This window comes from Phacochoerus africanus, chromosome 7, assembly GCF_016906955.1.
Source record: "Phacochoerus africanus isolate WHEZ1 chromosome 7, ROS_Pafr_v1, whole genome shotgun sequence".
Classification (NCBI taxonomy): Eukaryota; Metazoa; Chordata; class Mammalia; order Artiodactyla; family Suidae; genus Phacochoerus; species Phacochoerus africanus.
In genome coordinates, this window is record NC_062550.1 from 32,818,014 (window position 1) to 32,845,930 (window position 27,917).

The 27,917-nt window shown below is 46.6% G+C and overlaps 1 protein-coding gene across 2 annotated transcripts in view; it reads left to right on the forward strand.

Annotated features, from left to right (window-relative positions):
- Positions 1-26,856, forward strand: part of RASSF3 (Ras association domain family member 3) — an 87,194-nt gene extending 60,338 nt beyond the window's left edge. The window contains exons 1-5 of one of the 2 annotated variants that reach the window (XM_047787123.1): positions 4,894-5,297; positions 14,962-15,069; positions 17,888-18,125; positions 20,484-20,593; positions 24,088-26,856. In XM_047787123.1, coding sequence (XP_047643079.1) covers positions 5,058-5,297; positions 14,962-15,069; positions 17,888-18,125; positions 20,484-20,593; positions 24,088-24,237 — 846 coding nt within the window. In that variant the 5' untranslated portion in view covers positions 4,894-5,057 and the 3' untranslated portion in view covers positions 24,238-26,856. Of the gene's footprint in view, positions 1-4,893; positions 5,298-14,961; positions 15,070-17,887; positions 18,126-20,483; positions 20,594-24,087 lie in introns of those variants that run through there. The other variant, XM_047787125.1, reaches the window with a different exon arrangement.
- The last annotated feature ends 1,061 nt before the right edge of the window (positions 26,857-27,917 follow it).

The following is a 27,917-nucleotide window of genomic DNA, read 5'->3' on the forward strand; positions in this document are numbered from 1 at the left end:
GGTGTGCTCTCTCCAGCAGCTTCCATATGTTGACCTCTGTAAGTGCATCTGGCTGCCAGCATTAGCTTTACCACATTGGCGCCTCTGTTCTCAGGGTCAGAGTTGTTTCTCTGGGGTTGAGGGCAGTCGGCACATCAAAGCATGTTCAGTTATTCTGGCAGAGTGCTGAACTGCTATGTGTTTACTTTTGTTTCCAAGGTTGTTTTTCAATTTAATTTTTTTTTTTGGTACATGAAAGTCTTTTTTTTTTTTTCCTCATTAGATTCCTGCCCCCCCCCCCCCCAATGAACAGTCATATAGACCAGGGAAGTTTTTGAAAAATTTGTTAAAGTTTTGTTCAAAAAGAGGGGGAGGTGGGGAAGCCTCCATTCTTGCCAATCAGGCACAAACACTCTCAACGTTTTAGAATATTTTCTTCTGGTCTTCAGGCACATAGTTTGTTACACTGCATGTACAGTTTCTCCTCTGATGTATATATTCCCCCCCCCCACTAAAAACTCACTTTTGGCTTCATGTTAGCAGCTCCTGTATGGTCCCTTTTATGGTAAGAAAGTATTCAGTCATTTCCTTAATGCTGGACAGATAGCTTGTACTTTTTAAAAAATATTTATTTATTTGGTCTTTTGTCATTTTAGGGCCACACCTGAGGCATATGGAGGTTCCTAGTCTAGGGGTCTCATCGGAGCTGTAGCCGCCAGCCTACGGCCAGAGCCACAGCAGCAAAGGATCCAAGCCTCGTCTGTGACCTACACCACAGCTCACAGCCACACCAGATGCTTAACCCACTGAGCGAGGCCAGGGATTGAATTTACAACCTCATGGTTCCTAGTCGGATTTGTTTCCCATGCGCCACGATGGGAACTTCCAGTTTGTAATTGTTAAACTAGTTCTCTGTGGTCCTGGCCAGAATACCAGTTCCCTAGTAAACTGCTAGTTGTGTTAGTGCCTCACCTTCTAAGATTCAGGTCAGATACTGTGTATCAGACACCTCAGCCTCCAGAAGCCAGTGATGCACGAGCCTTGGGGTCCCTCTGTGCTTTCACTGCCCTCGCCCTCCTCTTCTGTCTTCTTGACTGAATTGGCTTTGAGTTGTAGGGACCTGCTGTGACTTGTCCTTGGCCCCTGCACGGACCAGCTGAATGTCCTCGGGCCCAGGAATTCTTTAAGCCTCCTTTTTCCTATTTGCAAAATAGGGACAAGAGGGATTCCCAAACACTAGTTACGACGTCGCTGAATCAGGTTGTGAAGGGTGCGGCTCGGTATCTGGGACCTGGGTGATGTAGCTGCCACCACCCTCCTGGTGCTCAGCCCCTTCCACAGATTTCTCTTGGCTAATCATGCCCTTCCGGTTTGGGAAGATGAACCAGAAAGGAAGGGGAAGCAGAATGGAGCAGCTGTATTGAGAAGACTTTTTCTACTTCTCGGTGTGGAGTTCAAGTGCTCAGGGCACTGCCTGAGCCCGCCAAGGCAGAACCTCTGTCTGGGCTGGGATTGAGCCCCCTGGCTGGGGCAGTGAGGTGGGAGGGCTGGGCCCTGGGTACTCTTCTGGCAAGGGGTCTGGCTCTGGGTGTCCCCTAACTCACCCCAAGCCTCTAACTCTGACATTCTTCTGATGACTTTCACTCCATCCACAGCTCAGCAGGAGGCAAGGAGGGGTTTCCAAAGAAAAGAGTTTTGTGGTTTTTTTTTTTGGGGGGGGGGGGGTCTTTCTAGGGCTGCTCCTGCGGTATCTGGAGGTTCCCAGGCTAGGGGTCGAATTGGAGCTGTAGCTGCCAGCCTACACCACAGCCACAGCAACGCAGGATCCGAGCCGAGTCTGTGACCTACATCACAGCTCACGGCAATGCCCGGATCCTTAACCCACTGAACGAGGCCAGGGATCGAACCCACAACCTCATGGTTCCTAGTTGGATTCATTTTCGCTGTGCCATGATGGGAACTCCCAGAAAAGAGCATATTTAGAAATTCCTTATGGGAGGCTTGTGAAGGCACTTTAATCCACTGATTTTTGTATGAATTCCTCTAACTTCTCTTTTAGTGACTCCAGAGTATTTTCACCTCCTTGCTAGGAAGGAGGAAGGTGATTCCTCAGGTAAAAACAGTACCTGAGGCTGCTGCGGTGGAGCTGAATCTGTAAATTGTTCCTTATATGCCCAATTTTTGCACAGATCCTTGTCCTCCTATGGTGGGAGGGCAGTTTCTTCCTCATGTACTGCCCATGAAGAATACATGGATGCAGAAGGAGGAATCCTTGTATGCTCATGCCTTAAGGGCTGCGAGCCGGCTTAATCAGAATAGCCGTCTTGAGTGCAGGGAAGTGCCACAGGGAAGAGAATTCAGATGCTGTAGTGGATTGAATTAATGGGAGCAAGAGTGAAATGAAATGCCTTAACCCCTCATGCGTCCTTTCACACTTTCAAGTTTGTCTATTAAAAGAAAACATTCATGGAGTTCCCACTGTGGCTCGGCAGGTGAAGAACTCAACATAGTGTCCATGTGGAAGGGGGTTCGATCCTTGCCCTCTCTCAGTGGGTTAAGGATCTGGCATGGCCGCAAGCTGTGGCACAGGTCACAGACGTGGCTGGGATCTGGTGTGGCTATGGCTGTGGCATAGGCTAGCTGCTATAGCTCTGATTCAACCGCTAGCCTGGAAACTTCCATAATGCTGGAAGTGTGGCTGCAAAAAAAAAAATAATAATAATAATAATAATTGTGGTCTGGACATGTGGCTTGGAAGGACTTCTGATTCTCTTCTTCCTGCTGTGATGCCACCTCTGCACCTTAGTTGGTATGAGAGTGAGCTCTAACAAGCGTGATATGGACGAGTGCGTTGATAAGGCTGCACTGAGTAGGGATGGAAGATGTACAGATCCAGGCCTTGAAGGATCTGAATGTGACTGTCTCCCTGGACTGTCAACCTGAACATGTTGTTGTCATCTCCATTTTTAAATTCTGTCACCTGGAAACAAGAGAATCTAAGTTGCTCTTTTTTTTTTTTGTCTTTTTGCCTTTTTTAGGGCCGCTCCCATATGGCATATGGAGGTTCCCAGGCTAGGGGTCGAATCGGAGCTGTAGCCACCGGCCTACGCCAGAGCCACAGCAACGCGGGATCCAAGCCGCGTCTGCAACCTACACCACAGCTCACAGCAACACCAGATCCTTAACCCACTGAGCAAGGCCAGAGATTGAACCTGCAACCTCATGGTTCCTAGTCAGATTCGTTAGCCATTGCGCCACGACGGGAACTCCTAAGTTGCTCTTAAATCTCCTTTTATTCCATGTTGACAACTTAGACTTTGTACTGTAATTGGCAGGGAAGAAGACAGCAGGTACCTTGTGGATAAACTTGCTTCTGATAGTTTTCCTTGGAGTGCTGGTCTACAGACATTTCTTTTTTGCTTGAGACTCTGTCCTCTGTTCACATTAGGTTTCAGCTGGCAAGGTGACGCCTCTGTTTGTTTGCAAGCCTCTGCCCTTCGTTTTCAGATTCCTGCTGAGTTCCCCAGATGGGCTCCACCTGCCTCCTCCCTGGTTGCCACAGTGTTTCTTCCTGCTTCCCGTCTGGCTCCCCGCCAAATGAGCCCGCTGGTTTCCTTTCTCCGGAACCTTCCCTTCTTGCCAGGGTTCAAAGGTTTCATCAAGGATATGGTGGTCACCAGACTTGACCTCTTAACTCTGACCTTTGTAAGAGCCTCTAATATCCCCTGCTAACCTGAATTAGGGGACTGTGGCAATTAGCCACCCATGGAAAGGATGGCTGCTGGCTGACCCAGAGAGCCTTGAGCAGTGACTGTTTCTTTTTTTTTTTTTTCTTCTCTTCTTTCTTTCTTCCTTTCTTTCTTTTTTCATTTTTTGGTCACCCGTTGGCATATGGAGCTTCTGGGCCAGGGATCAGATATAAGCTGCATTCACAACCTAAGCCTCTGCTGCGGCACCACTGGATCTTTAACCCACAGTGCCGGCCTGGGGATTGAACCCTCATCCCAGCGCTCCCAAGATGCTGCCGATCCCGCTGCACCACAGCAGGAGCTTCGAGCGGTGACTGTTTTAATCTAGAATTTAGGGCAGGCGTTGTGTCCACCCCTCACCATTGTCGTGTCAGTCTCACTTTCCTCCTGGCTTCTCAGCCATCTCCTATATTTATTTTTCCAGTTAATTTTCCTGCTGCCCAGTGGGCTCTGTAAGTACTTGATCAGGGGCGTGTTGTAGATGGTACAGAATCTCAGGAAACTTACTGCTGAAAGGGACCATCATCCAGCGCTCTCCTAGTAATCAGGGACCCTGAACCTTGAGGCCACACCTTCCTTTGGAAACCCTAGAATCCATTCTGACCAAGACCTGAGAGGGCTGGGTCCAGGCAGGGGTGCCCACTCACCTGAGGCCACATTCTTTCTCTTATTATCAAAGCTGATTAGCAGGATGTAGATGTGCTTGGCTCTGAAGTCTCTCCTAATCTTTTCTTTCTTTGTTGCCTAGAATTTAGAGAAAGCAAAGCCAGTGGTGAAATGTATCACCTTTCAGAAACGAATAGCATCTTAATTGACTCCCTTTGAAAACATGACAAACTGGGATTTCTAAGTCCGAGTGTAATCTGGTACCCTTGAGGTTGGGACCTCCAGCTGGGGCGTGCTGGGGAGACTGGTCCACCTCCAAGTTTGTTTTCTGGCTCCAAACAAACGAATGGCTGTTTGACGATTGGCATGCTACCCGGTTTTAAAAGTACAACCATATAGGGTATGGAAGACTGGTAACCAGGGGGTTTAAGAAGTGAGGTCATGGAAGGCCCAGATGAAACGCTTTTAATGGGTATCACGACAGCAATTAATCTTATTAACATGCCGGGCCCGGATCTTCTCTCCCTGCCCCGGGTGTGCGGAAGGTATTCGAGGGCAGGCTTTGAAGGACTCTCTTCTTTGATGGTGCAGATAGATGACAGAAGCGTATCAAACTTTGTATCTGGTATCATAAAGGCCTTTTGTGTGTCCGTGCAGATGCATTCAGTTTTGAGAAGCAAGTGAAAAAATCTTGATGCACGCTGGTAAGATGGACAAAAGAGTATGAGTTTTAAATGCAGTCTTGGAGCTGTGTTCCCTGGCCCCAGACAGAACCAGTTGAAAAGGAGCGAAGCCCCTTTCTTGATGCCCAGCATCCAGCTCGTTCCACCTCCAGGAGTGAAAGATTTAAGAACATGTGGGTCGTTGGGAGGCAAGAGTAAACACAGGAAGCAACAAACGGCAGAAGGTGTCGTGATGCGAAATCTGAATTGCTGGGGTAGCACAGGGGTGCCGGAGATAGAGGTGAGTGAGGGCTGTTGTGGTTAGGATGGCTTCCTGGGTGGGGTGGCCTCCAATAGGAGGGCCTCCAGGTGAGGGGCATGGTGGGGAGATGAGATAAGCAAGCCAAGGGGTGGTGCAGTGGTAGGGGTAAGGCTGGAAGAATTTAAAGGCAGTAGATGGCATGCTTTGATCTGTCTGTCTCTCTCCCTAGTGCGTGTAAGTATTGCATCCTTATAAGGCTGCTGCCTGGTTCTGTTTTTGCAGTCCATTTTTTTTTAAGAAGTCCTCTAAAATACCCAGCTGGACTTCTGTCATTCTTTTTGTTATTTAACAAGTAGCCCTGGGGACAGAGGGGTTGTTTAAAATTGAGAGTTCAACAGATGTGGTTTGGGTGTGTGAATATTCTCTATTGAATGCGGAATCTACTTGCTAAGTGAATAATTGATAAAAGGAGTATCTGTTCCTGTATCAGTATCTGTTCCTGTATCGTGTACCCATTTGCTCATAATTAAGGAATGTCACACTTAAAACATCATAAAAGGTCTGTTCTCTTGTTTATTTGTTTTGTGCCTATGAGGGTTTCTTACCTGCAGGACTTCTCAGAGCCTTTAGCATTCTAAAATGTATCAGGAATTAGTGAGGGGGGGGGGGAAGCAGAGGAGAAGGGGGATGACCCTTTCTGTCCACAGGGCGCCCTGCTAGTTGGCAGTGCTGTGTGCATTGCCCTTGCCCTCTTAGCTGCCCTCCGTTTGTCCATGTACTTTTTCTTCCCTGAGATAACACTGATGCATCTCTTAAACTAAGGAGGGTGCGGGGGCTGCTACATCCCTCCCTTCCTTTTTCTTTGCCATTGGAAACACTAGTAGCAAAAGCCCTAGATGACTGTATAGAAGAGTTGTCTACAAGGTAAATTTGGGCAAATGGATCCCTGAATCCTCATATAAATGGAAATAGAGCCCTAGCTCTATATCCTGCTGTTTAAAAAAAAAAAAAAAAAAAATCCTTCCATGTGGCAGGGGAAATAACCTAGAGTGGCCAGAATGAATCAGTGTGCCATGGCCAGACACCAAGATAAGCTTGAGTCTCTAGATATGGCACCTGGCCGACAGTCTACCCTGGTGCCATGAGAATGCGGCCGCACCAGTGGCATGAGGAAGTTCCCAGGGCAGGAAGCAAACCCATGTCACAGCCTCAATCGGAGCCGCTGCATTGACAACCCTGGATCCTTAAGCCACTGCACTACAAGGAAACCCCAGCATATACTGTGCTTCTAAGGTCAAGAACAGCAGCACCCAACACCCCAGAAACGTGTTCTAGTTCTGTCCTTGCTCCAGAACAGCTATCTTTTTACTTTAATGTATTTTCCTTTGCTTTCTTTTTGTTCATTGACCCCGTGCACATCGCAGTCCAGCTTCACACCGTCTAGGAGAGTCCCCTAAGCCGCATGTGGTTCTACACACTTCAATTATTTGAGATTAAATAAAGTTTAAAACCCAGTCCCTTATTTTAAATGCTCCAGTGCCATGTGTGGCTGATGGCTACTCTTTTTTTGGACATTGCAGATACAGAAAATTTCCATCCTTGTTGATAACATTGTTGGGTGGTGCTAGTGTATATCAGCCATGCTAGTCCTGCTTTGGGAAAGCTTTCTGGGACCCTCAGCACCTCTGCCTGGTTGTGGTACTGCACATGAGGAATGATGTCTGGCTGACACTCACTGTAAACACGAAGCTGTCTCCCAGAGTTCTTTGCGAACATATTCATCAGAGTTGGGCAAGACATGTTGCCAGCCTAAAAAAGACCCTCTTGGGACTTTGTGTGTGACAGCCCTTCCTGTATTCATCACAGGGCTTCCACTTTGCACACCTAAAAGACCTCTTAGGACAGTGTTTTCCTGCTAATCACACTTTAAAATCCAGTTCAGGAGCATCTAACCTGACTTCTCGAAAGTTTCTTTTGAGCCTCCCAAACGGCTTGCTCACCAACTCGTGAAAATCACCACTTCATATGGTGCTTCTGTGCAAACCTGCTTTGATTGGCTTGTAGGTCCCTCCCTGGTTGTAGGAAAAAGATCTTTCCCCAGAGATGATTTTTCTCTTTTGTTTAGGCCCACGATACTTTGATGTCTCTGTTGGAACAGAGCCTGGAAGGAGGAGGTAAGGAGTCATTACCTAGACTCCATTCCGCTCAAGCTATCCCTGAATTCCATTTGCAGCAGGGCCAACCACTCCAGGAAAGTGCGGTCTTAGGATAAAGGGTGCTTGATGATTTATTCCATACACAATGCAAGGCTGGCACTTGTTCATCTGTATTGCACTGAATACCCAGTCTGTATGGGTTATCGGTCGGTGACTGCCTGTTTCTACAACTGGAAAGCAGATAAAAAGGAGGAATTCATGAGTTTGGAGTTGAGCCTCACTTTGAGAAGGCACCTCCCAAACTGGCCAGGAGTCGGCACTGCTTCTTGTCAGAGCAGTAGGACCACCAGTGGGGAGGTGGTGACACTCTTGACTGAGTGACTGTTGTGTTCCTGTCACCTGGACAGGGGCATATATTGTCTTCAACTCCATCAGGAAATCTGTGCTCTTTGCATTTAAAAAAAGGATCTGTAGTTTTATCTCTTAAAGAGGTCTGTGATGCAGACAAAACAGAACACCACCACACATGTGCAGGAGTGGGGCAGGGAGTAAGACAAACTTGACTAGGCTACCAGCCAAGAAAAGGCAGGAAGGCAGGGACTACAGTGATCTCCTGGCTTTAAGTGCCTGGGACAGAGGCGGGTAACAGTAGGAGAACAATAGTTGTTGAGTAATGGGTTGTATTATATTTTCATCACATTCTATGAAGTATATATGGCTTTGCACATTTTAAAGAGAAGAAAACCGAGACTCCGATTAGATAACTTTGCCTTTGGTCACACAGCTAGAATGGGGTAGAGCTGTGATTTAGACCTAGGTACGCCTAAGCTGCAGACCACATGCCCCCACTAGGCTCAAACAGCAGGAGCCATAGTCACCCCTCCATGTTATTCTCAGATGCTTTCTATTTGTTGACTCTTATATTTTTAACATGGCATTTTTTATTTTTAGATATTTTACGTTTTAATTCAGAATTTAAAAATACGCAGTTTAACATAGTTAGCAAAGTTGGACAAGTCAAATTTATATTATTTATACTTACCCCTTCTTTATAGATGGCCTTTTCTAAGCCTAGCTTGCTGGGTTCTTTTTTTGTATTTATAAAATTTTTTTTTGATCTTTTTGTCTTTTTTGGGCCACACCCATGGCATATGGGCCACAGCCACAGCAACGCCAGATCCGAACCACATCTGTGACCTACACCACAGCTCATGGCAACACCTGATCCTTAACCTGCTGAGCAAGGCCAGGGATCGAACCTGCAACCTCATGGTTCCTGGTTGGATTTGTTTCCACTGCGCTGCAACAGGAACTCTTTTTTTTTTAATTATTATTTTTTTTTATTTTTTTAATACTGTGCTTTATAGAGTGCTGTCTGTCAACTACATGTCAGTAAAACTGGAAGAAAAAACTAATTTGAATAACACGCAGAATTACAGAAAAGCTAGCACGGAGTACAAACAGTGTCCAGGCCCTCCACCCAGGTCTGTAGGGGTCTGTACACGCCTGGACCGTCCCCTGGATGCTCCTTTCACATAGTCTGGGCCATGCTGCCAGGGATTCCTGTGTGTCTGAGAGGGAGGGCGCGTCTCCTGAGAAAGTCACTGGGTGTAAAAACAGCAGTGTGACCCCACCCAGGAACTGAGGCAAAACCTGAGAGCAGCCCTCAGGCGTGTGAGATGTAAACACCAGGGTGGCGTCCAAGCTTATAATTTTGCCTGGAAGAACTCTCCCTCTGAGAAACCCGAGGGCTGGGGGAACAGCAGAGCAAAGTGGCTTCTAAAGAAGGTGACCCAAAACTCCCTAAACAGACCCTCTCAGGCGTGGCCTCCTACGCTCCCCAGCTACCAGGGACAATAACCCTTGCGTTCACAGCTTCCTGCTCTCAAGCCGTTCCCTCTCCTTGCTGTGCAGTTAACTGTGAATGTTTGTTTACCTGTATCTGTTCCACGCCCACCACACGGGGGTGCGTTTAGCCCTCTCTTTCTGGCTGTCACCTTGGTACTCACTGTGCCTGCTCCTGCTGAGACGGCCCTATCCCAGAAGTCACTGTGTTGGGAGGAGAGGCAGGAGAGTTCTTTCCTGTGTGAGAGGAGAGGGGGGGTCTCCTTTAAAGGGATAAGTAACTTGGACATTTTCCACATCAGGAGACTTTCTCCACTTCTGATTCGGAAAGAAACAGGTGTTCTCCACCCTGAGGCCTGAACTTGTGACTCCTGTGCCTTTTCTTCTGCTGCCAGACTCCTTCCAAGTGAGGAACCTTGATTAGTTATCATCTTGCAGGCTTTTTCCTTTGGCCTTCCTCACTCAAACTCCTCCTGTGCTGGGCAGGAAACACCGGGAGGGCGGAGGTGGTAACTGGCGGCCCCACGCTGGGGCTAAGCCCGGCCTTCAGCTTCTGCTCGGCAGGTACTTGCTGAGGGAATAGGCCTTGTCTACGGCCTTGGTGTATAATTGCTACCTCAGTTGACTTAAAAATACAAGGTCACATAATAGTAGGTCTGAGGTGGCAGCTACTTAAAGTAGGGTCTGAATTGCTGGACCAGGAATTGAAGGTGGGCTGCAGCAGTGAAAGTGCCGAATCCTAACCACCAGACCTCCAGGGGGCTCCCAAGAATGTAGTTTTGTTGTTGCTGTTGTTTGTTGTTTGGAAGTTCCCAGGCTCTGGGTTAAATCAGAGCTGCAGCCACCGGCCTACACCACGGCCATAGCAACACCACCAGATCAGAGCCGCGTCTGTGACCTACACCACAGCTCATGGCAATGCCAGACCCTTAACCCACTGAGGGAGGAGAGGCCAGGGATCAAACCCACTTCTTCATGGATGTCAATCAGTTTCATTACCTCTGAGCCATGACAGGAACTCCAAGAGTGTAGATCTTAAAGTTCTCATCATAAGAGAAAAAAAAAACAAAACAAAATTGTGTGATGATGGATATTAACTAAACCTACTGTGGTGATTGTGTATGTGTGTGTGCAGGCACATATATGTAAGCAGTATGGTGTACACCTGAAATACAGTTGTCATATGTTAGTTATGTCTCAATTAAAAAATATAATGGTATAAAAATATTGAATCACTATATGTTGTAAGTCACTTATACTTCAACTAAAAAATATATCGGGAAACGCTTTAGGTTTTAGCTGCTGCTTTGGGATTTTCTTTCCAACTGATCCTTTTTTTTTTTTTTTTAAATTCGAAGGCTTTTTTTTTTTTTTTTTTTTTTTAAGGGCCGCACCTGTGGCATATGGAGGTTCCCAGGTTAGGGGTCTACTTGGAGCTACAGCCACAGGCCTACACCACAGCCACAGCAATGCCAGATCCGTGCTGCGTCTGCGACCTATACCACAGCTCCCCAAAATGCTGGATCCTTTAACCCACTGAGCAAGGCTGGGGATCAAACCCACAACCTCATGGTTCCTAGTCGGGTTTGTTTCCACTGCGCCACAATGGGAGCTCCCGGTTGATCTTTTAATAATAAGATTTTAGTTTTGGGAGGGGTCTTGGAGATCTTTGGGTCCAGCTCTCTTCTGTTACTGCTTCCTACAGTTTCTGGGATTTTTCATCTCTGAGAAGGTGGAGTTGTAACACAAGCAGGTCTCAGTTTTCTGCACGTGGTTGACCCAGGGCGAGTTCCTCTTCCTAGACTGACTCTCTCCTTAAGCTTCTGGGAATGCTGACATGAGGGGGGCTCAGGGTGGATGCTAAGTCCAGTAGCATCAGCAAAACCTGTGACTGAGAACTCACCAAAATGACCTGAGCACCTTGCCCTTGGCTCTTAATCACTCCCCTCACCTTTTTTTCTTCTCATTCTTAGGCTTGTCTCTTCTTTCTGAAGGGGTAAGCCCCCAGGGCACGTGTATGCTCCAATATTTGTGCAGTTCACCTTTGTGTGTTTGTATTGGTGAGTTATTGGTTTCCTCTATTCCTTGAGTGGAATCGTCGGATCCCATTGGTTACACCGGTGAAAGCTAATCTTTGCCAACAGAAAGTCAGGAAGCACCTTGGACACCTCCACTCCACTGTCTTTATTGGATAGGAAATGAGGGAGCAGACTCTGGGTTTGTTTGTTTGTTTTGTTTTGTTTTGCTTTGAATATTTACTACTGGGTTCGTAGCCCAGGGCATGGAATTAGTTGGCCATAGACCTTGGACTAGGCCCAGGTCTGGCTGGAGTGGACACTTTCCCAGCATCCTTTGCCCTGTTAATGTCACATCCCACACCCATGAAATGGAAACTCTCTCTCTCTCTTTTTTTTTTTTTTTGCTTTTTTGGTCACACCCACAGCATATGGAAGTTCCTGGGCTGAGGATCGAACGTGAGCTGCCTCTGCAGGGACACCGATCCTTAACCCACTGTGCCAGGTGGGGATTGAACTGCAACACCGCAGAGGCAAGCTGGATCTTTAACCCACTGTGCCACAGCAGGAACTCTGAAAGTCTCTTATTATATACTCTTTTGTGTGTCTTAAAAACAATATTTGTTCCATTTTATAATTATTTCTTTCTTTTTTTTTTAATTTTTTTTGTCTTTTTGCTATTTCTTTGGGCCACCCTTGCGGCATATGGAGGTTCCCAGGCTAGGGGTCGAATCGGAGCTGTAGCCACCGGCCTACACCAGAGCCACAGCAATGAGGGATCCGAGCCGCGTCTGCAACCTACACCACAGCTCACGGCAACACCGGATCGTTAACCCACTGAGCAAGGGCAGGGACCGAACCCGCAACCTCATGGTTCCTAGTCGGATTCGTTAACCACTGCGCCACGACGGGAACTCCTGTTTTTTTTTAAATTGAAGGATTATTGATGTATAATGTTTTGTTTCAGGCGTACAGCAAAATGATTCAGTTATATATGTGTATATCCTTTTTCAAGTTCTTTTCCATCATAGGTTATTACAAGATGTTGAATATAGTTCCCTGTGCTATACAGTAGGTCCTTGTTGTTTACCTGTTTTATATGTAATAGTGTGTATCGGTAATCCCAAATTCCTAATTTATCTCTTCCCCTTCTTAGTATATACTTTTTAGGATTTGCTCTAGAGTTTTGGACAGTTCATAGTAAAAAAAAAAAAAAAAAGCATATTGAAACAAAGACTATTTCATTTTCTACTTTAGCTCCAGCCTACAGCTAGCGGCTAACTGTGGATTGGAAAGGGCAGGGCAAGCAGAGAGATGTGATGTGTTTTAAATTTCGTTGGAAATATTCATTGAAGCTTCCGAAAAGTTATTTTAATCTACGCCTTTGTTTTCCCCACTAACCATTGACACCAAAATAAGGTTGCTTTGAGGTTGCCCACTGGCAGAGAGAATGCTCCCAAGGGCCTTTGAGACTTGCTCCCACAGCTGGGTGGTGAGCACACTATCCTGTGCTGCTGTTCCCAGTCCCTCCCAGCACTGAGCATGCAGACCCATTAGGACAGAGCTGGAAGCTTCCCAATATCTCCCGGCATGGACCATGCAGACCCACTAGACAGAGCTGAAAGCTTCCCAGTATCTCCCACCATGGACCTTGCAGACCCACTAGGACAGAGCTGGAGTCGAAAGGTTACTGAGATGACTTGTGGTTGGCACACCCTTCTCGTGTCTGTGATCAAGGAACTTGAGACTTGAGTGGATTGAGAGCCATATTATAGCCTTAAAGTGTTCCTACAAGTTCTGTCCTGGCCCGTCCATGTGCATCCCTAAACCCAGCTCACGTGCACAGGTGAGAACAAATGGCTGCTTAGATGATCTCCAGAGGTGAGGATGGGGTGATGGATCTGGCTGGAAAAGAGGCACCTTGGTAAAGGTTTTGTTTGGGGGTGTAAATCATCCAATTTTACTCTTCTTCTCTGTCTTGAAGATTCTTAGGACCCTTCATCTTTCTGGAGCTGCTTCTCAGGTTTGAATCTGACCATGCAGCCTTTCTTTATGAAGTCAAACAGCCACCTGGGAGTGGTAGGGTCCTGTTTGATTTAGTGGAAATGACATAGAAGACATGGATTAAAATGGAGCTCATTCTCTTACCGTTTGGGTTGTCCCCAGACAAGCCACTTGACCTCTGTAAGTCTCCGTGTTCCCGTCTGTAACATGGGGATGCTAATTGCTGAGGATAAAGGAGGATACTGTGAGGAAGTACTTAGAGTTATTGGGGGTTGAGGGTTGCTGGGCTTTGGGATCGGGTTTTTCAGAAAAGTTCCAGCACTTCCACAAAGCAGTTTCTTTCTTTTTTTTTCTTTTTTGTCTTTTCGCCATTTATTGGGCCACTCCCACGGCATATGGAGGTTCCCAGGCTAGGGGTCGAATATCGGAGCTGTAGCTGCCGGCCTACACCAGAGCCACAGCAACGCGGGATCCGAGCCGCGTCTGCAACTGACACCACAGCTCACAGCAACGCCAGATCCTTAACCCACTGAGTAAGGCCAGGGATCGAACCCGCAACCTCACGGTTCCCAGTCGGATTCGTTAACCTCTGAGCCACGACGGGAACTCCAGCAGCTAAGTTTCTATACGCAGGGGTTTTTGTTTGTTTGCTGCGTGCACCCTGGCATGCAAACGTTCTTGGGGCCGGGCATCGAACCCGCCCCATAGCAGTGACCCAAGCCGCTGCAGTGACAGTGCTGTATCCTTAACTTGCTGTGCTACAGGAGAACTTCTATTATTAGAAGGCGTTAGAACTTGATCTCACGTGGAAACTGGGGTAAACACGCTCCACTTGGTCAGGTTGCCGGGAGACGTAGACGGTCTAAGTCCGCCGCCTGGTGTACCTGGCTTCATGGGGCCACTGTGCTCTGAAGCGCGGTCATCTGTGAGGATGTATTGGCCATTGTGCGGTGCCCTGCGCTGGTTGAGCTCTCTAGACAAAAACAGTGAGTTTTTTCCACAGTACCGAGAGGATTTAAATGAAATCCCTCCGCTCCAGAGTGTGGGGAGGCAAGGGTGGGGTGAGACCGGAGGGGTGGGGCTGGAGCGTGGGAGGGTGCCGGAAGTCTGGCTCCTTGTATCTTGACAGGAGGATTTGTTTGGGAGATTAAATTACTTCCTGGTAGTTGTGTAGAATTTGACAAGTCAGTGATGAGTGCCAGTATGATGCTTATTATCTACCATACTTTTTGCTGATAAAGATTGTAAAACAATAAAGATCATAAAGCTAGAAGGATTTGTTGAAGAGAAGCCTTTGGTATGTGCCATTTATTGTTGACAATAGAAGTAGGGAATCTGGCAGGTGCTCTTAGGGAAGGATGTTTTTTGCAGAAGGCAATTTTGCAAGATAATATTTAATGAAGCGTTGCTTTTAGTCAATGGCAAAGTAGTTTTGATCTATCTTTTGGAAAGAATGTAGTCCAAAGGAATGAGAACCATACTTGGTGGATGAACCTGGAACGTTTAAAAGTGAAAGGGGAACGTGTGTGTGTGTGTGTGTGTGTGTGTGTGTGTGTGTGTGTGTGTGTGTGTAGGTAAAGTGCTCCATGGTGGTTCTTATATGGAATGTAAAAGGAATCCTGGCTTGTCTGCCTTTTTTTAAATGTGTTTGCTCATGTGTGGCATGAATTATTTTTCTCCTAGGATGTGGAAAAAGAGAAGGAAACCCACAGTTACCTCAGCAAAGAGGAAATCAAAGAGAAAGTGCATAAGTATAATTTAGCAGTCACAGACAAGTTGAAGATGACCTTGGTAAGCACCTCTGATGATAATAATAATAATAATAATAATAATAATACTGTTTAGATTGACTCACATCAAAGACAAATGTAAGTTGTTGCTACTACACATCTGTTTTGAAATCTCTGAATCACACTTGCAGAAGTTTAATGGTCACGTCCACAGGACGGGCAAGTGGGATAGTTCTCCATCTTTAACATGAAAAGTGTATTTTGACGTAGCTTTCTCTTAAAATCAGTCAACATATCTTAAAATTTTATTTAAAAGATATTAAGAACCCTGAGGATTGTTAGCATTGAGGGTAAGCCTTGCCTGTTGAACAGATGGGCGGTAACTCAGATTCTCATAAGGCCTTAGATAACGCTTTATCTTGTGTAAATAAATTTGGGAATATCAGGAAAATGGTTTTGTGCCCGTGGATTGGGATATAATGAGCTCAGATTTCTCTCAGCTGACTGTTGGTGTAAGATGAAGTATGTCACGTTGTTGTTTCAGGCTCTGGCGGCGGCAGCTTTGTGCAGTTGCTGTTTGAAGCTGGGGGTGAGGGGAATGAGAGTGTAGGAGGCAGAAGCACAGGCTTGGTGACAAAGCCAGATGCTTTTGTCCCTCTACCTGGTCTGGCCTCGAAAGGCTGGCTGACTTTCCTTGAGGCACTGCCCGCCCTTGGTGACAGCATCCAGGGCCTTGGACCTCTGCCTGGCCATCTCTCGACTGTGAACTGACAGAGTTCAATCAAGGACAGGGTGACCTGGTGAGAACAGGCCCTACGGAATGCTGTGACCCTTGGAGAGGAGCTTTTAAATATAAACCCCTGTGATAAAGGATCCCTCCCTGGTGGGACTCCGCCAAAAAGGGGAGATGGGAAGATGATCTCAAGATTATTCCTCCTTATTCCAGCGGTCATACTTCCTTTTCAGACATGTTTTCATCACAGCAGAAAAATTCCACATCCTCCCCACCTTCCCCTTGGAGATTAAAACAGGTTCAGGTTTCAGTGGTTTTCAAAGATTAAAAATGTGAAGTGTTGTATAATACTTTCCACAAGAATGAACGACTGAATGAGTATTATAAATTGACCCTGTGTTGGAGTTCCCATCGTGGCTCAGTGGTTAGCAAACCAGACTGGCATCCATAAGGACATCCCTGGCCTCGCTCAGTGGGTTAGGAATCCGGCGTTGCCGTGAGCTCTGGTGCAGGTCGCACGTTGCTGTGGCTGTGGTGTTGGCCGGTGGCTACAGCTCCGATTAGACTCTTAGCCTGGGAACCTCCATATGCCAAGAGTGTGCCCTAAAAAAAGACAAAAATCGATCTTGTGGAAAGGAAGAAAAAGAATGGACCATAAAGGAGGTTTCTCATGTTCTGTGTATAACACTCGAAGATCTGTTTAAATAAAATACTATAATATTTTTTTTCCTAAGCATACTACAAGTAAAAAGAAAAGGTGAGGACAAAATCAGTATAGCTATTTTTAGCAACTCAGAAATAATTCTACTACCAATTAAGACAAGAGCTAATAAACTCAGTAAGTCAAAATCTTTTTTTTATTTTTTATTTTTTATTTTTTTTTTGAGGGGAGGGGGTGCTGCTCCTGTTGACATATGGAAGTTCCTGGGCCAGGGATGGAACCTGCATCACAGCCATGACCCAAGCCACTGCAGTGACAATGCCAGTTCCTTAACCCACTGTGCCACAAGGAAACTCCTGCACATACTAAATATATGCAGTTTTTTATATAAAAAGTTATACTGCAGTAAAGGTGTTAAAAGCATATATATAGGAGTTCTCTGTCACCGTTATGGCTCGGGTTCTATCACTGGCCCAGGAACTTCCACATGCCACAGGTATGGCCAAAAAAATTATATAAATATATATGTATATATAGAAGGAGATATCAATAACCTGTTAAATCAGTAAAGACAAATGCTTGGGAGTTGCTGTTGTGGTTCAGCAGTAACAAACCTGACTACTATCCATGAGATGTGGGTTCGAGCCCTGACCTTGATCAGTGGGTTGGGGATCCAGTGTTGCCGAGAGCTGAGGTGTAGGTGGCAGATGAGGCCTGGGTCCCACGTTGCTGCGGCTCTGGCGTAGACTGGTGGCTGCAGCTCCAATTCGACCCCTAGTGTGGGAACTTCCATATGCTATGGGTTTGGGCCCAAAAAAAAAAAAAAAAAAAGAGACAAAGGCTTGTGTTATACTGTCCATCATTCACATTGTAGCTTGAATTTGTTTTAAAAATATTGGTGTGTGAGGTGCCTGCAATGCATCATTGTGTGTCCCCTGCTACATAGGCTATATGCTATGTAAAAAAGCTTAAGCAAAATTGTTCATCTCTGGTGCATATAATGGCCACTAGGAATGAAAATAGCTTGTTTGCCTATTGCCTGCTCCTTGTTACTTGAGTATTTCCAAGTCCTAATGGTGACTTTCCTTTTTTGTGTACTAGCCGACCATCTGTTGGACATGTTTCCTTTGAGCACGGAGCCTCGACCTATCCCCAAGCTTTTAATAAGCCCCCTGGTTTGGCCAGCGTTGGCGCCAGGGGATCGTAACCTCGCCTGTGGGCTCTGACCTTTCCCGTGTAGCTGCATAGGCTAAGTGCAGACTTGGGTCGCCCCATCTGCCCTGCAGGCCTTGCCTCTGGAAGTGCTTTGCTGGAGCCTGTTACCCCCCCAAAGTCCTTCCCTGAGGGCTCCCAGTTAGTGAGGCCCCGCCACAGAGCTGTAAAAGGCGAGAACAAGAGAAAGTGTGTTTCACATTCCTTTTTTGTGTGGTTTCGATGTGCTCCTTCCCTAAGATGCCCAAGTGTGTGTTTCTCTTCCTGCTTCAGAATTCAAATGGGATTTACACTGGCTTCATTAAAGTGCAGATGGAACTCTGCAAGCCTTCCCAGTCTTCTCCGAACCCTGGAAAACTCGCTCCCAGCAGCAACGGCTACATGAACACGCTTCACATCAGCAGCACCAACACTGTCGGAGAGGTGATCGAGGCCCTGCTCAAAAAGTTCCTTGTGACCGAGAGCCCTACCAAGTTTGCACTTTATAAGCGGTGTCACAGGGAAGACCAAGGTACACAGCTGGGCTTCAAGTGAAAATGGTCCCGGCTTTTATTTACATCTTTCAGCCTCATCAGTGAAAGGAAGGCTAATGGGTGTGTCTGTGTCAGTTATGTCAGGGCCCAGAGACAGATTCTGGAATAAATGGTGATCACAGCATGAGTGAATGCTCCCTGGCTGGCTGTGCTTTTTTTTGTTGTTTTGTTTTGGCTTTTTGTTTTTTAAGGCCATACCTATGGCATATGGAGGTTCCCAGGGGGCTAATGGGAGCTGTAGCTGCCGGCCTGCGCCACAGCCACAGCAATGCAGGATCCAAGCCGCATCTGTGGCCTATACCACAGCTCACGGCAATGCTGGATTTTTAACCCACTGAGCAAGGCCAGGGATCGAACCTGCAACCTCATGGATACTAGTCAGATTTGTTAACCTCTGAGCCACGATGGGAACTCCCGTTCATATTTTGGAGTTGGACAGTTGTGGGTCTGGGAAACTCAGAAGTATCCATATGTGATGGGCATTTATGGAGGATTTTGTTATATCCACAGGGGGAGAACTTTTTTTTTTTTTTTTTTTTATTTAAGGGCCACACCCATGACATATGGAAGTTCCCAGGCTGGGAGTCAAATTGGAGCTATAGCCCCTGGCCTACACCTCAGCCACAGCAACATAAGATCTGAGCTGCATCTGAGACCTACACCACAGCTCAGGGCAGCGTTGGATCCTTAACCCACTGAGTGATGCCAGAGATCGAACCCGCATCCTCATGAATGCTGGCTGGGTTCGTTTCTGCTGAGCGGTGGCGGAACTCCCAGCATTTTTTTTCTTTTTTTGACTGTTTTGATTTTAATGCTGTTTCAGACAGAACAGAAAGCCTCTGTTCTTGAGTTTTCAGTAGCATACTCATTCAGTGTGGAGGGTTTGGTAGACTTGCATTTCTGAGACCTGAGGATGAGGAGGCACACGTGTATTAGTGCACCTCTCAGACCCACGTGAATGACACAGCCCCCGGCTCTCCTTTCCCGTTAGCCTGCCTCTCTAGCTGTTACCCTGGGGACCTCAGTACCCTGGTCCCCCAGGGGCACATGCAGTGGGTGAGTTACATTTGGATCTGAGGTCTGCTTGTCTGAACTTCATACCCACAATAAAGAGAATATTAAAAGGCTGCATGAAGCCAAATAAGAGATTCCAGATCAGGTCATCATTGAGCAGAAATTGATAGCCAGGGTGGATGACAGTGATTTAGTGATTCACTGAGTGCTAATTTGAAAATGGTGTATGTTTGAGCATTTGAGCTGATCCTAGTTTTTCTGGGTAGCGTCTCGAGCAGCTGTAGGAGAAAATACACTCACCTTGGCATCGTGCGAAATGTCTTTTGGCTGCCTGGGGATGAGACCCAGGTAGTTGCTGAGTATCAGCAAGTTTCTTCAACACATTCTGTGGGCTGGCTCTGCAGACTGCAGACACAAATAGGCCAAGTTTTCTGTTGTCCAGCAGCCACAGGCTCAGCAGCAGTGTACATCAGTGGGGAACTCAGTGCCTGTGATGCAGTTGTATCCAGAAGTGCCGAGATAATATAGATCCGTTCAGGTGGCATTTTTGTCTTGCCACATTCTCTGCCTGCCCACCTGGACTTTAGTTGCATAATCTGACAGTAATAGCATCCTGCTGATATAGTACCCATGTGGCAAAGCTGTCCTTCGTGTAAAAGCAATGCCAGTGACACTGTGTGTGTGTGTGTGTGTGTGGCATGAGACGTAGAGCTGGGCTTAAAGCCACTAGAACTTGCATTCAGGCCACTTCGTTTGTTTGTGGCTGCTCATTTTGAGTTAATTTGTAGAAAGACTTGCTTCTAGAGCTCTGCTTTCATGTTCTTGGGATGGTTTTTGTTTGTTTTGTTTTTTTGGCTGCGTGTGCAGCAGCTAGAAGTGGAATTTCAGTTCCTAGGCTAGGGATTGAATCCAAGCTGCAGTGGTAAAAGCATCAAATCCATTAGACCACCAGACAACTCCCTGGGATGGTATATTTTTATTTTTAATGGGGTTACAGAGCCTTTTGTAAAAAGTTTATCTCCTAGGAGGAGCAGAGTTAATTATAAACCCACTTGGGGAGCAGTACTCATTTAAATTCATTCTCGAGACTCATTTCCTTTTTAATCAATAAATAGTTGATATTGAATGGATAGAATGGAAATAGTATAGAATGCATGCCACTGTGGGCAGCTTTTTGGTGGCAGAATGAGGAGGATTGTGCCTGGGCCCGGGTCCCGTGGACTGTTGCCCGGATCTGGGGGTGGGGGTGGTGGCGAGGGGTGCTGTGAGGTCGGGAGCGATGCCATGCTCTGTTGATGACGTGTGGCTTGCTTCCTCACCAGTCTACGCCTGCAAGCTCTCAGACCGGGAACATCCGCTCTACCTGCGTTTGGTCGCAGGGCCCAGGACGGACACACTTAGTTTTGTTCTTCGTGAACATGAAATTGGAGAGGTAAGTGATTCTTGCTTCAAACTCTGCAGACGACCCGGCCCTGTTTCATCGCTCAGATCTGGGGACCGTTGCAGAGGAGAAGGAGGGGAGAGGGGATGTGTCTGTGTGTCTGCCTGTCAGGGAGGAGATGTGGTTCTGGAGAGAGATGGTGGCTTCCTGTGTTTTTGAATTGTCAGAAATGAACCCCCAGTTAGCCTACAATATAATTCTTTTATAAATAGCACTTATTGTATTGGTCTGTAATTTTCAGAGGTGGGAGGAAATGCATGTTTTTATACTTGATCTCCTCCCAGAGAGTCGTTTCACCCCTTCTACCTCTAAATTACTCTAAGCCAGATGAGCTTTGAAAATCAACACTCTCCCTGTTGGCTGCTAATCAGAGTCCCCAGGCCCTTTGCTCTAAAGGGAAATGCAGTCTTTTTACCACAAGACATTTATCTTGCTAGAATCTCTCTTTCCTTTTGGCCCAAACGATTAAGGAATTATGTTTATATGTGCATCATTTGCCATTTTCTCGCCAGGGAGGATTGGATTTAGGTCAACTCAGTTCAAGGAAAAAAGCACTCTAGATCGTCCTTCTAGATCAAGGGTCAGTCAAGTAAATCTCTCAAGCTCTGTGTCTCAGTCTCTTGTCTGAAATAGGAAATGGCATGAATGGTGCACATAGAACATTCTGTGATGCAGTGAGAACAGTTTCTAGGTAAAAAGTTAGGGAACCAAGACTCTACTTCCTATGGTTCTTCTTTTTTTTTCCCCCCACTGGCTGCACCCCTGGCATGTGGAAGTTCCTGGGCCAGGGGTAGAATCTGAGCCACAGCTGCAGCCTATGCCACAGCTGCAGCATCTCCGGATCCTTGAACCCTCTGCACTGGGTCAGGGATTGAATCAGTGCCTCTGCAGTGACCCAAACCACTGCAGTCTGATTCTTTTTTTTTTTTTTTTTTTTTTTTTGTCTTTGTAGTGCAGCACCCATGGCACATGGAGTTCCCAGGCTAGGGGTCCAATCGGAGCTACAGCTGCTGACCTACACCACAGCTCACAGCAACGCCGGATCCTTAACCCACTGAGCGAGGTCAGGGATTGAACCTGAGTCCTCATGGATGCTAGTGGGATTTGTTAACCGCTGAGCCACAACGGGAACTCCCCTTTAATCTGATTCTTAACCACCCTGCTACAGCAGGAACTCCCTTACTGTTCTTGTTGTTTAGATTAGGAGCATGACCTTGGGTAAGTCTTCTAATTTTTTCATTCCTCAGCTTTAAAATCTGTAAAGGGCGACTAAAGACTTGAAAGGGTGGTTTTGAGTCACAAATTAGAACTTTATGTAAACCTGTTTGGTAAAGGATATGTTTCTATGTCAGGGTAAATTGGAACTTAAGGAGTTTTAGGAGGACAGTGATTTTGGACTTTTTTTTTTTTTTTTGGTCTTTTTGCCTTTTCTAGGGCCCTGCCCACGTCATACAGAGATTCCTAGGCTAGGGGTCTAACCAGAGCTGTTGCTGCTGGCCTACACCACAGCCACAACAACGCAGGATCCGAGCTGCATCTGCAACCTACCCCACAGTTCACAGCAGTGCTGGATTCTTAACCCACTGAACGAGGCCAGGGATTGAACCCATGTCCTCCTGGATACTAGTCAGGTTCATTACCACTGAGCCACAACAGGAACTCCCTAATAGCATATTCTAATGTAGATGGTTTTGCTTTCCTGCTTCATGTTTTTCATTTCCTTTAATAAGTAGCTCAAAATTCATCTCCAAGAGCCTTCTGTCGTTGGCCCATTTGGTAGTTTTCCTCTGTCTCCTCTCTCTGCCCTTGTATTTGGTTATCTCCTCTTCTCCCTTCCCACCCCTGGGACTCTCTCGTCAGAAATTGCTTCTGGCCGAGACATTGATTCTCAGCCCAGGACCCAGGGCCTGCTTTGGGAAGGAGAGGATGTGTCGTTTGGAAAAACACCTCTCAGGTGATGCCAGGTACCTCCTTGACATTATGCTGCTTTCATTGTAAAATAAACTAAAAAAAAAAAGCCCACACACACTTATTTTGTGCCTGATACCAGGCACAGTTAGGAAAACAATTCAGAGACCCAAGAGCCAGAGAGAAAGCCCACATGGTTCACAACCACTGCGGTGTAGACAAGAGCGATACTAAGCAAAAAGCAGATCATGTTTTCTCAGTTTTGCGATTCTTATTTTGTGTACAAGTAAATGAAGAATGTCCCCTGTAACCTCTAATTTGGGGCAAGAAGGGCAATATAAAGACGTAGTTGCTGGCTCCACAATGATGAGTAAAAGTAGTCCATGCCACTGTTTCTTTAAATGATGATTTCGTTATTAAAAAGAAAAAAACTCAAAAGATGTGATTTCTTCATGTTGCATATGAGAAAGAGCTCAAAATAAAAATGACTTTCCTGAATTCCCATTGCGGCTCAGCAGGTTAAGAACCCGACATAGTGTCCGTGAGGATACAGTTCCATCCCTGGCCTTGCTCATTAGGTTAAGGATCTGGTGTGGCTGCGGCTGTGGTGTAGGCCGGCAGCTGCAGCACTGATTCAATCCCTAGCCTGGGAACTTCCATATGCTGTAGATGGGGCCCTAAAAAGAAACAAAAATAAAAATAAAGATGACTTTCTGAAGCTCTGGTCAAATGTGCAAGGTGACTGGGATGTCACCTGCATTTAAAGACAGCCCCTGCTTGGAGTTCCCGTCGTGGTTCAGTGGTTAACGAATCTGACTAGGAACGATGAGGTTTTGGGTTCGATCCCTGGCCTTGCTCAGTGGGTTAAGGATCTGGCGTTGCCATGAGCTGCAGTGTAGGTCACAGACGCGGCTCGGATCCCGCATTGCTGTGGCTCTGGTGTAGGCTGGCGGCTGCAGCTCCAACTCGACCCCTAGCCTGGGAACCTCCATGTGCCACGGGAGCGGCCTTAGAAAAAGGCAAAAAGACCAAAAAAAAAAAAAAAAAAGACAGCCCCTGCTCCCCAAGAGCAACAGCCTTAGAGCGAGATTTACTACTCATCTAGAGATCTGCTCAAGGGATGGAGAGGCCTGGATCCTTCAGAGCCTGGACTTTCAGCCTCTCGGCTTCCAGCTTGGACTGCTGTGCTGCCTTTTGTTCTAGGATTTCTTCAATAGACGCTTGCTGGAGGGGTGTGTGACTCTCCTTGTGTTAAGTCCAAACTGAACATTGCTTCTTGCCTGTAAATGCCTTTCCATCTCAAAGCAGGACCAAGTGCTTTTTTTTGGTTGTGCCCTGGGCCAGGGATCAAGCCTGTACCACAGCTGTGACCAGAGCAGTGCAGTGACAACGCCAGATTTTTTTTTTTTTAGGGCTGCACCTGGGGAGAGGAAGGTAGGGCTAGTGGGGAGGCTCAACTCCTGCCAACCAGGACTTCGGAGAACTCTGGTCACCTCCCTGGGCTCGTGGTCCGCATTCCTAAGTCTTGACGCTGAATTGACCACCTGGCATTTTTCGGTTTTTGTGTCCTCTCACAGTGGGAAGCCTTCAGCCTGCCAGAGCTACAGAATTTCTTGCGGATCTTGGACAAGGAAGAAGATGAGCAGCTCCAGAACCTGAAGGAGCGCTACGCAGCCTACAGACACAAGCTGGAAGAAGCCCTCGGCGAGGCGTGGAAGCCCGGGTAACGCGTGGGGGCTCCCTGCCTCTCGGGCTCGGGGACGGCGTGGGACCTGCGTGCAAACCCAGCAGCCGGTGTCTCTCCTGTCGGAGGGCGGTTTTCCTGCCCCATGATGCTCGGGCCTTTCCCCTGAACGAAATCTCTAGGCCTAGTTCCCCACGCTGGTCACGCAGCACCTCGGCGCCCTCCGGGAGGGATCCTGCACGCTTGTTCGGTTTCGGCACCGCGGTCTTACCTCTCGGCAAGCTGTGAACCTGTAGTCTCATCTGGAGCATTTTAGGGGGCTTTGAAGCATGGACTCTTGGGTCGGTGTTTTTGTTTTTCTTCTTCTTTTAGCTCGTTGTCCTTAGGATGTGATGAGGATGTGAAGCTGAAGGTTGTGCCGGCGCTTCATTGGAAGCTTAGCAAGGAATCAGTTGGAATACTTATCCTATGTTGAAACTACCTGTTGGTTTAGGGGGTTTTGGTGTTTTAAATGTCAGAGAAAACAATCTGTGGGAATTGAAGGGCACAGGAAGCTAGGACCTCTGAGGAGCTGGTGAAGGATTCTGGAGGAGTCTGACCAAGAAAGTGAAGAGTACGTTTGGAAGAGGGTGGGTGGAGGCGGGGAGCCCTGAGGGACAGTGGTTTGGGCCAGGAGTGGAGGGTAGAGGAGGAGGTGAATTTGCTTGTCGATGAGTTAAACGCTTTCCGTTTTGAGACGTTCAGTTTAGAGACCTTAAACCCACTGTCTATGGCTTGATGTCCTGGTGAGTCAAATGTGGGAACAGAACCAAAGAAAGTAGGAGCTCGACCGGAAGGAGGGGCTGACCGCAGCGGAGCAGGGAACCCAGCGTTCAGGCTGGTGGATCTTCAAACGGGACAGAGCTGCCCTCTCGGCTGCCAGCCCCCATTCGGCCGTCTCTTCGCGGGGTGCGCGGTCCGATGGGTGCCACTTCTCTGGGCCGAGGGGCCGTGGGTCCTGAGCATCTGCGATGACTCCTGTGATGTCACGGCTTCCCCCCAGGTCCTTTTCAAAGTGGAAAAGGAGTTTGGGAAGGAGGCAGCTGTTTGCCGCCTCCCCCCCCCCCAGTTATTAGCAGCCGGGAGGTCGATCCGGTGAAGAGCTCCCGGCACGCTTTGGTGACAATCCCTCCCTCCTCTGCCTCGGCTTCCCTTTTTTTCCCCCTCGCTCCTCCCTCCTTCCCTGTACTCACTTCTTTCCCTTCTCCCTTTGTTTTACAAGTTGAAGCCTCATCTTACACAGAGCGGAACAGTGGTGTGGGTTAAAGACCCAGGACTGTCAGATCCTCAGTTCCAAAGGGTGACCACCTGACTGTAAGGAGGAGGGTAGTGTCCACCGGCCCTCCCACTTGACCACACAGGAGGGGGTTCTTTATGGAGGTGTTTTCACACAAGTGCATGTTCCTGCAAACCAAAGAGTGCGTGTGCAATAGGAGCCTTCCTTGGAGCAAGTGAAATAACCTCATTTTACACAGCAGTTAATCTGAAAACAACAGGAAAGGTGTGCTGTGCTTCTGGAGTGGCCTTACAGTCTGTTTTTAGTCTAGATGTTGTTTGTTTATAAATTCCCAAGGAATTGTTAACACTTTGGTGACACCTAATGGATTCTTTTTGAAATTCCAAGGTGCTTCAGTTCTTTGCCTCTTCAGTGAACTGTGGCTTTTTTTTATTGCATTTCTTTGTTCCTTGTGGTGGCCCTTCTGACTTTTCAGAGAACACCCTTCTTGTTGGAGGCAGATGTAAGTGTCGCTTCTGCTTTGCCACATGCATTACTGAGACAATCGTATCTTCCTAAGCTTTTTAAGGAAAGTTGGAAAGAAAAAAAAAAGTAGAACTAGCTATAAAATATGTATGGCACCTCTTGTTTAATTTTGCATGCAACTTCTTTTTCGTGCATTAATGAGGTTTTAGTGACATTGTCATCTAACACTTTACCTTCATTGTTCAGGGAATGCCTTCATGATTTTTGTACTGGTTTTACTATTCAGAGAATGGCTTGGGTGTGAGGATACTGTTATCAACCACCTGGTCTTTTAATTACCCATCCCAGTAAGCGCTTATTTTGTGAAGCCTTATGTTTCTCAGATTAAGACACTGTTAGAACCTTAATATAGTAGTTGATGGGTATCTGTGAATTTTTTTTTTTTTTTTTTACTTGAAGTAGATTGTCTAAATTAGGCATCCTCATCTGCATTATCCGGGACCTCGCTCACTGTCATGTGCACTACAAGTCGCAATTTGGAAAACTGTGTCGCAATCCTGTTGGTTCATGGTTCTTGAAGACCGACGGTCTTTCCCAAAACACTGGCGACTGCAGCAGCATTTTTAATGTGTAAAAGGCCACTGAGGCCAAAGATTTTTTAAAAATCATTGTACAAATTCTGATGTTAAACTATTAAGCTTTGCTGTAATACTGTTTTCTCTTCAATATGTGATGGTACAGGAACGAGGTTAAATGAAGGGGTTGTATTGCAGGGGAGCATTTTAAATCGCAGAAGTAAAAAAATTATAATATTTATAATTTTGATGAATTTAAGTTTATTTTTATGGGGAAGAGTTTTCTTCTCTAAAATTGTTTCTGGAATGGCAAATTGTTTCCATTATTAAAAGTTGAAGTTGTTAATTGATGTTTGTGTGTTTTTATTTATGGTAATGCACCAGGTAAAGAAAGTCACAGGAGTGGGAAGAGCTACTTGTGCAGGTAACTGGGGACACAGGAACATGGGCCGGCACCTGACAACTTTCATTAGGCTTGAGTGGGGCACAGTTCTTCTCCCAAATGTCATTTTTCCTTTGCCTTATCCACCGGGGAAAATAACCATAGGTGTCTGCCCACAGGAGACAATTATGACATATACATGCATTTGCAAGGGTATAAAGCATGAGAACCATGTAAAGAATTACTATAAAGTGGCTGCCCTGTGACCACTACCCAAGTAGAACATTGGCCCTTCCTTAGAAATCCTCTTTCTCCACCACCCACTCCTGCTCTGAGGTCTCCCATTCTTAGAACAGACCACTTTCAACATTCAAGTATCTGGATTTTGTGGTCAATGTGACCCACGGGAGGGTACGGGTGCAGGACTGCTTCTCATAGGCCTCCAAGCCTGCTGAAGGCAAGTGTTTTTACTGCTGCACTGCCCCCTAGAGGTGCTAGTGAGGTAGGCGCATGGCTGTTACCAGTCCATGAAGGGGGAAAAAAAACCCTTTCAAGTGCCACAGCTGCTTTATAAGTAAAAATGTTACAATAAAAATGATGGCTCTATGTAAAATCTTTTTTGCCAAAATATCCAGAAGAATCTAGTTTGCAAGTGTGGCCTGGGTTACTACTCATGGTGCAGTGGGAATGTTTTGGAATTTTTTATCTCCTAAAGGGAGTTCATTTTCTGCCCTAGGTTTCTTTTCAAAATTTGTCACCAGTTGATAATTAATTATATGAATGTCCTTCTGCTGCAAAATTAGTTTGCAAGAATTATACACTGTTTTGGGCCTCTGTCGGGTGATCCTAATTAGGAGTTTTGTGTTTTTGAAAGAAGAGAAAAGTCTGTATTCAGAGATTATCCTTGATTTACGATGGGGTTACATTCTAATACACCCATCATAAACTGGAAATATCCTAAGTCAAAAATGCATTCAAGGAGTTCCCTCGTGGCTCAGCAGGTTAAGGATCTGGTGTTGTCACTA